Source organism: Musa acuminata, chromosome BXJ2-7, assembly GCF_036884655.1.
Source record: "Musa acuminata AAA Group cultivar baxijiao chromosome BXJ2-7, Cavendish_Baxijiao_AAA, whole genome shotgun sequence".
Classification (NCBI taxonomy): domain Eukaryota; kingdom Viridiplantae; phylum Streptophyta; class Magnoliopsida; order Zingiberales; family Musaceae; genus Musa; species Musa acuminata.
This window is the reverse complement of record NC_088344.1, coordinates 10919257-10934404: the sequence shown is the minus strand read 5'-3', so window position 1 is coordinate 10934404 and position 15148 is coordinate 10919257. Positions and strand designations below refer to the sequence as shown.

The 15148-nt window shown below is 42.8% G+C and overlaps 4 protein-coding genes and 1 long non-coding RNA gene across 6 annotated transcripts; 2 read left to right on the top strand and 3 right to left on the bottom strand.

Moving 5' to 3' along the window:
• Nucleotides 1-867: 867 nt before the first annotated feature.
• LOC135617198 (large ribosomal subunit protein uL10-like) lies at nucleotides 868-3827 on the bottom strand. Its single transcript, XM_065117190.1, has 5 exons — nucleotides 3475-3827; nucleotides 3228-3296; nucleotides 1754-1852; nucleotides 1287-1679; nucleotides 868-1206 (listed from the first exon to the last, which is right to left on the bottom strand). Exons 1-5 carry the CDS (start codon nucleotides 3730-3732, stop codon nucleotides 1063-1065), a joined length of 963 nt encoding a protein of 320 aa, XP_064973262.1. The 5' UTR covers nucleotides 3733-3827; the 3' UTR covers nucleotides 868-1062.
• A 142-nt stretch (nucleotides 3828-3969) lies between these two features.
• Nucleotides 3970-8987, top strand: LOC103991641 (uncharacterized). Of its 2 annotated transcripts, none has more exons than XM_065117189.1 (5): nucleotides 3970-5242; nucleotides 5404-7480; nucleotides 8100-8160; nucleotides 8244-8467; nucleotides 8749-8987. In XM_065117189.1, the coding sequence occupies exons 1-5, from the start codon at nucleotides 5119-5121 to the stop codon at nucleotides 8792-8794; spliced, it is 2532 nt and encodes an 843-aa protein (XP_064973261.1). In that variant the 5' UTR covers nucleotides 3970-5118; the 3' UTR covers nucleotides 8795-8987. The 2 variants fall into 2 exon arrangements, with proteins under 2 accessions (XP_064973261.1, XP_009409426.2); XM_009411151.3 differs by having other exon boundaries at nucleotides 5386-7480.
• Nucleotides 8988-9686: 699 nt separating this feature from the next.
• LOC103991886 (uncharacterized) lies at nucleotides 9687-10142 on the top strand. The gene has a single exon (XM_009411425.3). The coding sequence runs from the start codon at nucleotides 9687-9689 to the stop codon at nucleotides 10140-10142; it is 456 nt and encodes a 151-aa protein (XP_009409700.2).
• Nucleotides 10143-10609: 467 nt separating this feature from the next.
• LOC103991639 (probable WRKY transcription factor 41) lies at nucleotides 10610-12454 on the bottom strand. The gene is made up of 3 exons (XM_009411150.3): nucleotides 11807-12454; nucleotides 11596-11721; nucleotides 10610-11461 (listed from the first exon to the last, which is right to left on the bottom strand). Exons 1-3 carry the CDS (start codon nucleotides 12145-12147, stop codon nucleotides 10846-10848), a joined length of 1083 nt encoding a protein of 360 aa, XP_009409425.2. The 5' UTR covers nucleotides 12148-12454; the 3' UTR covers nucleotides 10610-10845.
• Nucleotides 12455-14073: 1619 nt separating this feature from the next.
• LOC135617196 (uncharacterized) lies at nucleotides 14074-15101 on the bottom strand. Its single transcript, XR_010488635.1, has 3 exons — nucleotides 14961-15101; nucleotides 14688-14879; nucleotides 14074-14555 (listed from the first exon to the last, which is right to left on the bottom strand). It is a non-coding gene; the product is annotated as an uncharacterized LOC135617196 (long non-coding RNA).
• Nucleotides 15102-15148: the final 47 nt, after the last annotated feature.

Sequence of the window (15148 nt, the reverse complement as noted above, 5' to 3'; positions counted from 1 at the left end):
TAATTTTTTATTTTTTTTATTTTTTTTAAAATATCATGCCCTCATATAATAATTTTTTATATTTGAAATTTAACCATCAAAATTTTTTTACTAATATATGATACATTATTTTTGACCAAAAATACAATGAAACTGTAAGATATATACAATGTTTTTTTTTTTTTTACAAGTTAACTAGTTTTGACTTACATAAATTGACAAAACCTTTGATAAATGTAATATCTTCTCACAAATTTAACAATGAATATCAAAGAAGAAAAGATATTTTAAATACCATACTACATATAAATTTACATACATATATAATCTTATTTAAATAATTATTAAATTATTTAAATAATGATCGAACAATAATAAAGATAATAGTATATTTACATAATATTTTTTGTATTCTTGATTCAAGAGGAAAGAAAAAAAAATATAAAAATAAAAAAGAAAATAAACAATAATAATCCACGTATGGAATAAAGAAAAAGACAATGATAGAAGAGAAACATTTTGCTTCTTCGTCCATGTCAGTATCAATACTATGACAGCGATACACTGCAACAATCAATTTATATTAAACCTTACTGAATAAATCGGATCAATCAACAAAAGGCTCACTGAATCTGCAATCCAAACCCATTATTTTAAATAAAACAATTTTAAAATTAGCTGTCCAAGTTTAAATAGATAAAATAACTCCTCAAAAGACGCTGTTTAAATATTTTTTAAAATAAAAATGCTCTGAAAACAAATACAAAAGTACTTTTTCAAAAATTCTTCCATTTTTCTTTCATTATGATCCACCTGATGATAAAAAAAAGATAATTTTTCTTTCTTTATATCTCAACCTGTGAAACAGACGAACAGATCCACCTGATATGCACCCAAAGCAAATTCTCTTAGTAAGATCACACTCATGTCACGTATGAAAATTTTAATAACTAGAAAACATTTGCCAATAAGAGAAAAGCCAGAGCTTCACGACATCTAGAAATTTTGGTAGCAAAATCTAATAGCTCAACAAGATAATTATGGAACCTCCAAATGCTACTTGTTCTATGCAACTCGAACACACTAATCGAACAAGCTAAAGCCCATGTCATCATCAGATTCCTCGGCAGGCTCCTCTTTCTTCTCTTCTACAGGTGCAGAAGAAGATGCAGCTGCAGCATCTTCGGCAACCACAGGAGCAGCAGCAACAGCAAACTTGCTTGGATCCTGCACCAATCATAAAGATTTAGAACATATATTCAATGGCAGAACAGGACTAGAACCCATAGCTCAGATTATGAATATACCTTTAGGTACTCCTTAACTTTTTCTGCATGTGGGAAGGAGTACTCTGTAGCAATTGCAACAGCAAGCACATTCTTGTACGCATTGATGAACATATGAGGAGCCGCCACAAGTGTCGGGTAAGAAATGGCGAGAGACAGTGAAGTAACCAATGAGACACCAGCTGCAAACTTCTCAATGAGGTCATCCTCCGTGAGATCCAACACCTCGGGACTGAAGACCGATCCATTATCATACACAGACAGAATAACAAGGCCATACGAAAAAGGCCTAATCCCAAGCTTTGCAAGGAGAGCAGCCTCAGAAGAGCCCACTTTTTCTCCCTTCCTGATCAGTTCAACAGGGGTAATGATTTCCACAGTACCCTTGTTAATCTTGGTTGGGATGTTGAGCACCTGAGAGAAAGGAGTTTCAGTATGAAACTACAAACGGTATTTGGTATGGTATACAAGACATTTATCTTATTGACCTGGAAGAAAGAAGTCTGTGAAGGGTCCAATCCAGTGTTGCCAGGGGGAACAACAACATCAATTGGTGCAACAAGTCCAACACGCGCAGGAGCTCCAACCTGACGATGAAGGAAAAAAAGTGAACTGAAATTCTACTTCAAAATTTACCAATAGCAAAAGAAAACCATAGAGAAGTAGATCAATGAGAGGAAATGACAGCAGAAAGGAAAAAGGAGAACCCTACTTGCATAGACCTTAAAAACAATATGATCTTGCAAAATCTGATATCTAGAATTTACAACCATCTTAAAATCTTGTTGATTCAGTTGAATGACCATTATGCAATCATTTAGCCAGTCATGAACCATGTTGTCAACATTTTCTTCACAAGTGTCAAGCATTGTCAAATATGCTACAGTGACAAAACGTTGAAACTGAACACATAAATGCAACATCACTGCATCATTAGTAATGGCACAGATTTCAGCCCAACTATTGGTGGAGTAGATGAAAAAATGATTATTTACAAAAACCTGTTGTCATAGATGTGATAGGTAGGGTGGATCAAGTCTTTCACTAGCTCAATCAAGATTGCATTGCTTTATGAAGCAAATAAACCTTCCCTTATATTAGTCTAATCTGCATAATTCAGTCAAGAAAGTCCTCATCACCAATTCAGACCAGAACATTCTTTGGGACAAGCTACATCATTCCTACTCTTACATATTAAACTAACTATATTGTCCTATGAATATCATGACAAAGAATTTTCCGTCTAAGGTACTTGATAGTGAATTAAGTTGCTGACTTGCAATTATATGCCACTCAAAAAGGTATTCCAAGCATTTATTAGTGAACTAAGTTGCTGACTTGTAATGTTTGAAGGGGTTGATACAAGAGTATACCATTTCTAATGTGTATATAAATATTTCTAGCTAGCAAAAACAGGTAGAAATGCTTTATCACCTTCTTATACTTACTATCTTAAATAAAGAAAACGAAAAAGGAATATCAACATATTAAAACAAGTCAAAATCCAAGTTCAATTCAACTCAATGGACATATTTATTAAAGATCGCCAGTTGTAAGTTAGGATGCATATCAGAATAACTTACTCAGATAAAGGGTCTATTCTTCTAATCCTATAAACAGGGATTCAAGACTACTCCATGCTATTGGATTTCATAGGTATTCATATCATTTTCTGCGCTACATAGAATGAACTTCGGCCAACTCAGTCACGAGCACAAGACTCGCATGTTTTTATCATTTTATATCTTATTTCATTTGAATTCTGATATATGCATCTTGTAATGAACCAAATAATTTTCCAGTGATGAAGTTGTGTCATTGTATTGGATCTGAGCATTGAAATTCTTTAAGCAAAAAAAATGACTAAACCTTGTCCCAACGGACCTACAAAAATCCCAATTTGAATTCAGAGCAAGAAGCAAGACTGGAAAAACAACAGGGATTCTCATAACATTAGCATACCTTGTACTTGGCAACCTCCTCACTAACTTCTTTGAGATCTCCCTTGGTAAATATAAGTCCCACATTTCCCTGAACAGCACGAACACAATAAGTTCTTGGAACAACCAAAACGAACTACGAATGATTAGCATCAAGAGATATTGAGCATAAAAGATAATCTTTCATCGCCTGTCCCAATGAAAGAAAATTACGTGAGCACGCTATCACAAAGAGAAAGCTTGCAAGATGGAAAGGGGGGAGAACGCACGACAAGCAGGGGGAGGAGGTTGAGGTAGTTCTTGTTGCCGGTCTTCTCAGCGTGGATCCTGATGCAGCGGCGGATGAGGGTGTTCTTGCCCATGAGGACGATGGAGTCGCCGCGGAGGCCCTTTCGGATGTTCTGGAGCTGGTTGGACCCGACGTTGTCGGCGACCGCGATTAGCACCTTGCTGTACTCATCCAACAGCCCGCACAGCTTCTTGTCGTACACCACCTTCTTCTCCGCCTTCGACAGCTTCACCGTCATCTTGCCTTTCTTGTCCCAAACAAGATCGCCGAAGAGAGATGAGCCAAAACCCTAAAACAAGCCGAGAAAGGTGAGAGGTGCTTTAACCCTAGCCGTTGTGTTCTCTTTTTATAGCATGAAGAAATGGAGTGGAGCGAGATGAGAGGGCGTGGACGGTCGAGATCGAATCAAGTTGGTTCATGACGTGGTGGTTCAATTGGGCCGGGTAATTTGAGGCACATGGGTGAATGTTCTGGTCTTCATGGGCCGGTTCACGCTGGGCCCACAGCAGAAGCTCCGTGGTGACCCTTTGTGCGCAGCAGACAAGGTTGCGCAAAGCGCAAGCTTGTCCGAGCTCCCGCCGGACGACACCCCGCTTTGCGCCACTTCGGATTCCTCAGCTACCTCGGCGTGCGTGAAGTGCCGCCCAACCTCCCAAATCCCATAAAAGCCCTTCCTTTCGATCAGGTATAACTCCGCCATTACACCCATCAGTCGCAGCTGCCACGGGCCCCCTTGCTGTCTCTGACACACCTAAAGCTGCGCTTGCCGTCTTTCCCAGTGGGACAAGGGTAAACAGTTCTCTTGCAACGACGGAGACATTAACAAGATCGTTGATCCATGAGCTGGATGTGGGGAGAGATGTGATGAGCTTCTGCAAGCAGACAAACGTCGCAGATCAAAGAACGACTCAGGCTGTACTGGACTGAGAAGACTTGCGGTCAGACTGTCGTCCTCGAAGGCAAGCTGTGTTCTGCTTTTGTGGTAGCAGTCCGTGCATGGGGGCCATGTGGAAGCAACGAGGTTGACGATGGTGAGAAAACACAGCTATGGAGAGTCGTCTCGACCTGTGTCCGTGTCGGATGGATGCGCACCCAGGTGAGCCATTACTCGGAGACGATATCCAGCTTTTTGATCCCAATGATTCTAGTTGGTCAGAGCCTCCGGAGTTCATTAAATCGCCGAGTTCAGCAGCGCGGTAGCGGATTCGATTAGGGAAGGGTGATCGCCCTTCGTCTCTCTCCCGCTCTCGCCGTCTCATGATTACTCATGCCAAAACCTCACCTTTCTCCTCTTCCTCCTTTGGCTTTCGAATCCTTCTTTTCTCTCTCTCTCACAAGGCGGAAGCGCGACGGAATAAAGTGGGGAGGAAGAATGACCGGAATGCTTTCCCAGGTTCCGAGAAAGGAGCGATTTTGATCTCTGTTTCGTGGAGAAGTTCGAGGAAATGGGGTCGACCTTCTTTCTCTGAGGTGCCATTTTTCTGGGCATCGCCAATGTGACTCCATTTTGGTCCATTGTCTCGTTTGGTGCTATAAAGGAGGGATTTTGATCGGAGAATTTGAGGTGGTGGCGAAGGATCGGAGCTTGAGAGGGTTTTTGAAGGATTCATTCCATGCGAGAGAGATGGCGGAGGAGGGACTTGGATCGAAGGTTCGAGTGGTGCGGTGCCCCAAGTGCGACAAGCTTCTCCCGGAGCTCGCCAATTTCGCAGTCTACCGCTGCGGTGGCTGTGGCGCTACTCTCCAAGGTGAGCCCCAAGCTTCATTCGTCTGTGAATTCTTGCTGACGAAGTTTTTATCTTTATCTGTTTTGTTCTTGCTAAACATTAGGATAGTCATTTGGGGTAGGGTTATACGGTAACAATCGTTTGGTTCTTTGGGAATCATACAGCCAAGAAACCTGTTCCAGGTTCGGGAGCTTCACCGGAGAAATCTAATGAAGAAAACATGAAATATCTCGAGGTCTTGGAGCAGCATTGCACGGAGAAGAAACCGATGGTTTCAGATTCAAGTGCAGAGATCCATCATGAGGGCAGTGGAGATGATCGGACGGTGGAGTCACTATCACATGGATCAGCGGGTTCCCATGGTGTTTCTGTGACCGGATGTAAAGACAGTGACCTGATGAAGATAGATGATCTTCCCGAAGAAAATGGAAGTGCCGATACCAAGCATCAATGCCATTGGGAAACTCTCATTAGTAAGCACACCCACGATGTGTCTGAATTGGGTAAAACAGGCATGGAGAGTGGAAGAGAAATGAAACAACAGGTAGATGAGTCTCGTGAGCCTCAGCGAAGACAAGTCCGAACACCGAGAGCTCCCGTGGGAGACGGTTGGCCTGCTCCACTGCATGATGAAGGCCCATCTGACTGTCATCGGTATCCAAGTTATATCAATGGTAATGTCGAGGGCGAAAGTCGACAGAACATGGATGGTGCTAGCAGAGTAGGCTACCTTGAACAAGACCGAGCAAGGCTTCTGAGAATGCTTGATGAGTTGAGAGATCAAGTGCAGCGAACTTGTGAGGCCTCAGACAAGCCGAAGAGTTCCTATGTCCATCATGATCATGTTAAATGGTTTCCTGAAACCTCATCATCGTCAGACCCGAATTCATCTCAGTATTTCCCAACACTGCATGATCATAATGCTGCCATGGTAAATTTATATTCTAATGTGCCGGCTGAGGGTGGCATACCTGGTTATGGTGATCCATTTGCTCAAAGAAGAGTTCCCTTTCACCGACCCCATGAATATCCACCGAGACAGGTCGATGGTTTCCTTTATGGACAGTTTGCTCTTGATCCTGTTATGTCTTACCATCATGATGGTTTCTATCATCAACCTGCCTGCTCATGTATGCAATGCTACCAGAGACCGTTCTTGCTTCCTGCAAGAGCCCCATCCACAACTATTGGCCATCAGAGGATTCTGTATCCCGTCAATAATTATGAGTTCTGCAGAGTTGATGGTCCCTCAATTATTGGTTCCAGAAACTCTAATATAAGGGTTGACAATGCTCCATTGCACAGACTTGAGCCAAGATCACACAGTAGAACCAAATTCAGCAAGAATAATGCACGTTCCTGTCGACCCATTGATGGTGCTGCCCCATTTACTATTTGTTCGAGTTGTTTCGAGCTCCTGCAGCTACCTGAAAAGTCTTTGCTTCTGAAGAAGAATAACATTAATCTGCAGTGTGGATCTTGCTTTAAGTTAGTTGCGATCCAGTACGATGGAAGTAAGATTGTTATTTCTGCCCCAACACCAGTCTCACGTGTGTCTTCCGAGAACAATAACTCCTCTCATAATAGCACAATCAATGGTATCCAGTCTACCGATGAGAAACTAGTGTTGCCTTACATTTTCACAAGCAATGATCACGAGATGAAAGAAAAAGGACATGATTTACACTTGAGGGAATCAGAGAAAGAGTATGGGTCATCTTTGTCTCCTGGTACGTCTGGATATGTTGAGAGCCCAGAAAGTGTGATTTTGCAGAAGGATGATCCTAGCTTGCCCGGGATGCCCTCAGATGCTCAGGCGATATCAGGAGTTCCAAGTTTGCCACTTCGTGAACATTTTGGCTACTTACTGTCTGATCGTGCAGCTGATGGATCTGAAAGTGGAAGTGAGAGTAACCGTTCTGATCAGGCGAGAAGTACATCATTAAATGGTAACTTCAAGCAGAACTCAACAAAAGATGTACAAGTGGCTACTGAGATGGACTTGTCAGATGAGGAGGATCCACCTTCTGGTTTATCTCGAGACTCGTGGGACATGATAAGCAAAGATGAGACTGAACCTAGGATCATCAAGGCTGGTGATTCATTCTTTGCTGGCCTAATAAAGAAGAGCTTTCGGCCTCTTAATCAATCACTAGGTCATAGTAGATTTAAAGTTTCAATTAATGACCACCCCATTCCCGATCGATTGATTAAGAAGGCTGAAAAGCAAGCCGGTCCAATCTATCCTGGCCATTATTGGTGAGACTCTTGTCAGAAACAAGTTGCTTTTTCTGAACTTCTTGTATATGCATGCTTTCCACATAACATCCAAACTAAGTTATCATCTTAATGATTGTTAAACGTAGGTTTATAACCCACAACTCAGTAAATGGTTCCCAGGAAATCATAGCTTTTAAATTGTGGCATCGAGGAGTTTAGCTCCTTGCTCTGCATTGAGCTGGTGGTTACACTATGTGAGCAAAATAATTTTAGGTAGGAGTTATTTAACTTTTCTCCACATATAAGTTATGCTTCTGTTCTTTCTTTGTTTCTGGTGTCTTAGGAGTTTGGTCATATGCATTGGATTTCATGGCCTTTCTTTCACATGTTGACCATGTCAACTGTGTGCGATCATTGGGTTGGCAACCGGCAATTATGCTGCTGCCATGTCTATAATGCTGGCCCAGGCTTTGGTGCATAGATGTCTATTCTTGACAATTAGAACTGCCTTTTCTGGTAGGGTATAGTGACTAGATTGCTATCCAATTGCCTGACTCAAATTCACATAAGCTGTTTATCTGTGCATAACGTAGATCATATATACCGAGTGCTAAGATCCTATCTTGTTTCTTGATGGTGGCTTTGCTTCCTCGTTCAGGTATGATTATCGTGCCGGATTTTGGGGTGTGATGGGGCATCCCTGCCTTGGGATAATTTCTGTAAGTACAACTATAGGATGCAGAATTCTATGATCACTACAATCAACAGGTCAAGACAATATAATAACATATTATTTTTGCAGCCGTTTATTAAAGAATTCAACTATCCTATGCCCAAGAACTGTGCCGGGGGAAATACCGGTGTTCTTGTGAATGGGAGAGAGCTTCATCAGAAGGATTTGGATTTGCTTGTCGGTCGAGGACTTCCAGTGACCAGAGGTTGTTCCTATATAATTGAGATTTCTGGGAAAGTTTGGGATGAATCATCTGGTGAAGAGCTAGATGGTCTTGGCAAACTGGCACCAACGTGAGCTCCTGCATGCAAACCTCTCTTGATTCCATGAAGTTTCATCACCTTGTGCGCCATAGATTACTGCATAGTTCCTTCACTTAAAATGATCATCTAGCAACTAATTCCTTTATACATTTATGCTGTGCTTGTAATCATCCAAAGGTCTGATTAATTACCTAGCTGACTCCCAACTACAATTTTTCGAATGCATGTGATGTTTGGCTTTGATGCTCCATAGAAGTCCTACTGTTGCTCAATCTTGCATTTGTTCTTGCTAATTCTGAAGTTTTTGACAGGGTTGAGAAGGTGAAGCATGGATTCGGCATGCGTGTTCGGCTGTGATGATCATACTGACGACAACAGATCATCTGATGGGGACATCATCATCTTGAGACTCATATAGATAACTAATGTGTTTCTTTAGTGCTTTTCACTCTCTGTATCTCTTTTTTCATTTTGTATTGTATTTTGTGTTATAATGCTTCAGCTGTATGATACATTGAGATCGAAGTAGTTTGCCTGCAGAAACATCATTTTGTGCACCCATTGTTGTTACTAATTCTCAGGTTGTTGCTAATAAGATCAAAACTCTCTGCTTCAAGAAAGCGCCCTTCATTTTTTTTTTTACATCTATAATATATATTTTTTTTATGGATCGACTGATAGGATGAATCAGTTTCATTATCATATTTTTTAAATATTATTATAATACTTTCAGTAATATCAGAATACATATAAAAATATTATAATATAATATTTCTGTACAAAGTGAGTAAAAGTATTATGTTTTTTTTATATTTTTATATTATGTTATAGTATTTTTAACAATAATAAAAAACATGTTATTATAATTTTGTTTTCAATAATACTAGGAAAGCATATATATATATAAAGTTAAATAAGGTAGTGCGTCTAGATTATTTCCATGTGTTTATGGAGGATTTCTATAATTAACCTACGAACGAAAGAAGATAGTTAACTATGTGTAGTTTAGAGCAATGATAAAAGCCATTTAATCCCTTGATCAACTCCATTATGAGCTTGATTTGCTTCATTTCTAGGTAGATTTCAAGCTTTCCTTCTAAATTATGAGCTCATTTAATTAAGATTAGCGGCTCCTCCGTAATTAACCACGTCATGCGTATATGTGTACTTAACGCTACATTACAGCTTTGGTGATCGCCTTTGCTTGCTTCTCTCCTCCTCATTCTTTTTCCTGTTTCCTTCCGCTTTCATGGAGAAGGCTCCAGCCGGTGCATCGGCCAACAGGCTCGTGTGGGACTGCGGCAGCTCTCTCTACGACTCCTTTGAGCTTGAGTCGTTGATGAGGCAACTCGACTCCGCTGGCGCCGGTCGGTGCTTCTCCATGCCGCACTCCGCCGTGCCTCCTCCTCCTCCTCCTCCTCCTCTTTCGGCGCCGCTGGGCCAAGCGCGGAGGAAGCGCTCACGAGTCGCGAGATGGTTCAAGAACATGGCGTGGTTGGTGCTGCGATCAAAACCGCTCAAAGAACATGGTGGAAATTCCAGTTCGGGCTGTCTTGCTTCGATCTCAGAGGCGTGGGGGAGGCATCTGGGATCGCCGGAATGCGGCCGGAAGATCATGTCGGAGCGGTTTACCGACAGGACCATCGCCGCCAAGGAGTACTCTGTTCATCGTAGCAGTTGTGTCTTATGTGGCGGCCATGACTGATCCAGTTCTTGATGACAATGTTAGCTTCTACTGTGGGAAATTTTCTTGAATCAAGCTTCTAATTAAATGCACATTACATCTTTTTGTGCTGTAATCTCTTCCTTGTTAAGTAGGAACACCAATTCATATTTCCTGTGTGTGTAGATCAGTAGGAACATCAATCTGACTTTTTGAGAATTCTTTCGTTCCCTCAGTTTGATGCTTTTGATTGCACTCAAAAGGTTGCTTATGTTGATATCGAGGTCAACCATTGTTTAATTGCACCTCGAAGTCAACCATCGGATACTTGCACTGTTTAAGAGTTGGGACGTCAACCCACATCCCACTATTGCCTGCCTCGTTGTCAACGCGCCGGTCCTCGCCGCAAGCACCGACATGGCCAAACTTTCTAATGGTTCTCTTGGTTATCACCGAGTGTTTCTGGATGATACTGCAACCAGAGCTGAATTCCAATATGTACCGAAAGCTTGAAGGCAATCTTTTGTTCATTAAGAACAAGGCATGTACACGTAGAGAGCATAAAGCTTAAAAGAGAAGAAGCAAACTACTGTATCAATCTCGATCACATTAGTCCTAAATGAATGCAACAACATAATTCGCTCACTCTAGCTTTTGTTTGGTGCAGAAGGCCTGCAAAACTTGGTTGAACAACAGGCTTATCTTGACACTTACTGATAGCAATGGATTCTGTTTCTAAGATGCATCAGAAGAACTTTGGAGCATCGAAAGGGAAGATTTGATCGAACTCGGCGTGGTCGAGCATGAAAGCTGCATCCAACTTGGGGGAATTGGTCGTGGACGTCGCAGCAGAAATGATCTCGGTGAGGTCGGATTCTGAGGTGTTGGGGGCTATTCCACCTCCATAGCCGCTCATTTGGCATGGAGAGACTGAGAAGTAATTGGACTCCGAGGTAGTTGGTGAGATGAAGGGAGAGAAGCTGCCCACGTAGGTGTTCTCCAGGGGATTAGTGGATGAGAAGACACGGCTTTGAGGTCCGAAACTGTCGAGTGGAGTCGAAGGGAAGGAGAAGGACGAACTCAGGACTTGATCGTGCATGTTCAACCCTTCGGTTTCCACCCTGAGACTTGACTGCAGATGCTGGCGAGGATGATGCAGTAGTGCTTCATGGATCGTAGGAGGGTTTTCATGGCTTTGCCGCAACTCTGGTTCTGGAAGCGGAGACGGTTGCGGCCTCTGTAGACAAGTGTGCTCTCCTCGGTAGGTGATGTCGAAGACGCAGGGGTCCTGATCTGATCTCTGCACTTGTTTCGTCGCAAGACATCCGACGCTGTTGCGGTGGCTGCATCGGTAGTAGCCTCTGCGAGAGTGTGCCAATCGTGAGTGCCCGAAGATTTAGGCGGGCTTTTGGTGATTGCGAGCAGAAAGAATCCGCCATTATCGAGCTTGGAAGAGACGAAAAGAACAGGGGAAGAAACAGAGGAGATTTCTAACCTTGGATGCCTGGCTCCGAGGATCTCCTTCTGCCCGTACTTCCTCCAGCTATAGCCATCCTCTAATCCTTCGGTCACTCCGCCGCTGGAAACACGAACTTGGTTCGTCCATTTGGGTAGAGTTTTCCTGCAATCCAAAGATATTAGAAAGTGATGTCAGGTGAGAAGAGCTCTTTATGTGCTCTGTTTAGCTGCAATTCACCGGTGTGTACCTCTTCTTGCACATCTCCATGCGCTCGTGTTCCTTGAAGACCCTCTCCGAGCTCTCACTCCTCGGGCTCCCGCTGTTGGACCGAGGCGAGTCAGATGCCGCCGCGGCTGCCGCTTCTGCTATTGCGTTGTGGCATGCTGGCTGCCGTGACATGTCGTAGTCCACTAGCTTAGCCATGGAAATGGCTTCCTCCAAAGTGGATCTCACCCGTTGCAGCAACGATTTGCAATGCTCAGCAAGGGAAGGAGCTTCCAGTTGCGCTTCCAGCTGCCTCGCCTGCTCCTCTCCCTGTGCTAGCAGCCTCAGCAGCGAACTGAGATCCCACGCACCAGTGCTCCCCATTGCTTAGCTTGAGAACTAGCTGAGTAACTCTTCAAGCACTAGAATTTTGCTCAGATTACAATGGAAAACGCGGTTCTTCGGAATCCAGGAAGCAGATAAACGCAACAATTATTACAAAGCTAATGCAGCTGACACCCAGCAGAAACTAACACTGGGAGCTACAGCACACACTTCCACCGTGATAGGTCATAATCTACTTCTGAAGGCAAAGAGGTAGGAAGCTGGTTGATGTCTCCCTCTTTCTCTCTCGATCTATCTATCTATATCTTTTTGTTTCACTTTTGCTGCTCTCTTGTGTAGAGAAAGATGCGAGGAGAAATAAACAAAGGGGAGTGGTATTTAAACTGGAGGAGGGGAAGGCTGGGTCATGGAGTTCCATCTGTGGATTGTGTTCGTACGTTGCAGGGGGGGCTCACACGTTTGACCGAGAACGCCTAGATCAGTCGCCATCATCTTCTCTTCTTCGGTCTTCGGTCAGAAGGGAGACCGATTTGTGCTGACCCATTCAAAGCTTGAATTGTCCGGTAAAGAGTGGCTAGCTTGGGAATGTCAACCGGAGAAGAGAGGTTGAAGTGACGGAGAATCTGGACGCCTGCTTCCCCTCCGCGTTAGGCAGCGAGTGGGGGAGACGTCTTCAGTGGCGGTAGTTCTATGTGCTTCCGGTTGGTGGACTAGGGCTGTTGCGTTGGAGCGGAGCGTCCAACCAGCGAAGGACGTCTTCTCATTTGTTGATAGCGCAAATGCCAGTTCAAACAACGGGACCCGCATCGGTTGGCCAATGGAAACTGCTTCATCCGTGGTTGGTGGCTCGGTCAACACAAATAAGACGGTTTCGTGACACCACAGCGGGGAGCCCACACGTGAAATAGGTAAGCCTCTTTTTATATTGTTCTTTGGAATTTAAGCAGTGGGGTTTTGTTGCGACATAAATAATATTATATATATATATATATTTATTTATTTATTTACTTATTTTGTTGCCACATAACGAGGAATTTAAATGTAACAGTTGAATGTTTATGTATGTTTTACATAATTAAATTAGATAGATTTATGATGTCATGCTGAATTCATGGTACTATGTGAGCATTCCCCTCTCGATTCGGCTTCAACCACAAGCGCCTGTAGCAGATAAGGAAGGCGAGGAGGAGGATCCGCCATTGAGAGGGGGACACAGATGGCACCACAATTTAGAAGCCATCGACTAACGCGTTTGTTTAATCTCATGCTGCTGCGCGTCGACAGAAGGTACAAATCGAGGTGTTTCGTCATTGGATCGAACAGGAAAATTGGAAGCAATCACAACGCAATCAAGCATTTGAATTCAAACCTTGAAGCTTCAAGGCATCAGGACGATAAGGGAGACAGCAAATTCCATAAGACCGATTCAACGCTCTCTTGCAGTGCCCATGGTTGGCACAGGTGTTTGTTTGCAGGTACATGACCCGAGTCACTTTCGCATCTAGAGAGATAAAGCGAAGCTATTTCGAACATGTCGGCCATTCAATTAGCTGAGATCAAATACAAGGGGTTCCACTATTTCCAACAGGATTAATTAATTTTGGCATGATTCTTTTAATGTTTGCAAAGTTCGATGTCAGTCAACGATGGTCTAATGACTATCCTTCAAAACTGTTGGTCTTGCGTCAGGGTTGATCGAGTCAAACTTAGAATTCATCATGTGGAATTATCGTCGAAATGGAGTTGGAAGCGGTCAAATAGAATCTCCCATGCTCCCCTCTGGTTCTTAAATCAAAGAGTTTGACGTAGAAGAAACAGTAGAGGAAACGAAAGATCAAGGGTACGAATGCCTCACTAATTATGGAGCCGCATCACATCAAGAACGATGGCTACTGGTAGGTGGCCAAGATCACAGGATGGAGATGGGCCTAGATTTTTCGATTCGAGGGCCTAATACAAACAATGTACCATTGGTTGAACCAAGTTTATGTTTATACATCAAACAACAGAACCTAAAAGAAAAGATTGAAACTTGAGTTCTACACTTGGGAGTATATCTCGCATGTACAGATGCAACACAACTGGCTTGTGTTCCTATTCATTGAGCAGAGGCTGAAATATATGACGCAGTATAAGCCAAGAAGGCCGAACTGTCGATTCCACAAGCTTAGATTCACGAGGACAATGATTTGTTCTGGCAGCGTTAGGTGGTGGAGCACTCATTCTGGCTTGTGGCTGGAACAATCATGGAGCTTATCATTGCTTTCTTCTACCATGCCTTGTTTTCTTCCTTCCTTGTGAGCATGGTGGAGTGTGTTGACCTGACACTCTATGGCATTGTGTGTGTCCGTGTGTTTGAGGAGTTTAACTCGTGACAAGTTTCTTCTCTCACGGACAAAATATATATTTCGGTGATGAAACTTGACACCAATATCCCTTTGTGAGAACTGTTTATATCACAAGAAGTAATCTTGATAAGCAATGCATGCAGAGAATCTATGATATAGTTTCGATCAGTTTTTTCATGCCAAGCCGTGATAAAAGGAATTCGGTCTAAGCTTTTCCTTTGTGTGGATCACCTTCTAGCAATAGGCATTCAAGGTAGCAGCTAAATCATCACGAGGATGAACTGATGGTACATCATATGAGGCTAGGAGAAGGATTGGATGGCTCGTCCTCACAGCTTTCGTGATGTAGATAGCCATGACCTACAGGTGATCATTTGGTGCATGCAGCCGCCCTATCCATTTCTAGACCATTTACAGTGCCTTCTGGGAAAGATGACTGTTCATGTAACTATTATGATGTAAAGTCACCAATAAAGTGATTGCAACCATCAAACTATCACTTACATGTGAGGAAGAAACCACTTCATTGTCTCATATCACAAGCTTCGGGACTTACTCTCTCTTCCTATGTGCAGACAACTCCCTCAGAAACAAAATAAACAAGGGAAAGTTTAGATCAGGAATTCAAGAAAAAGAGAAAAGAATGAAGAAAGCAGATTATTTTCTCCTTTGGAAACATTCATCCTACTTAC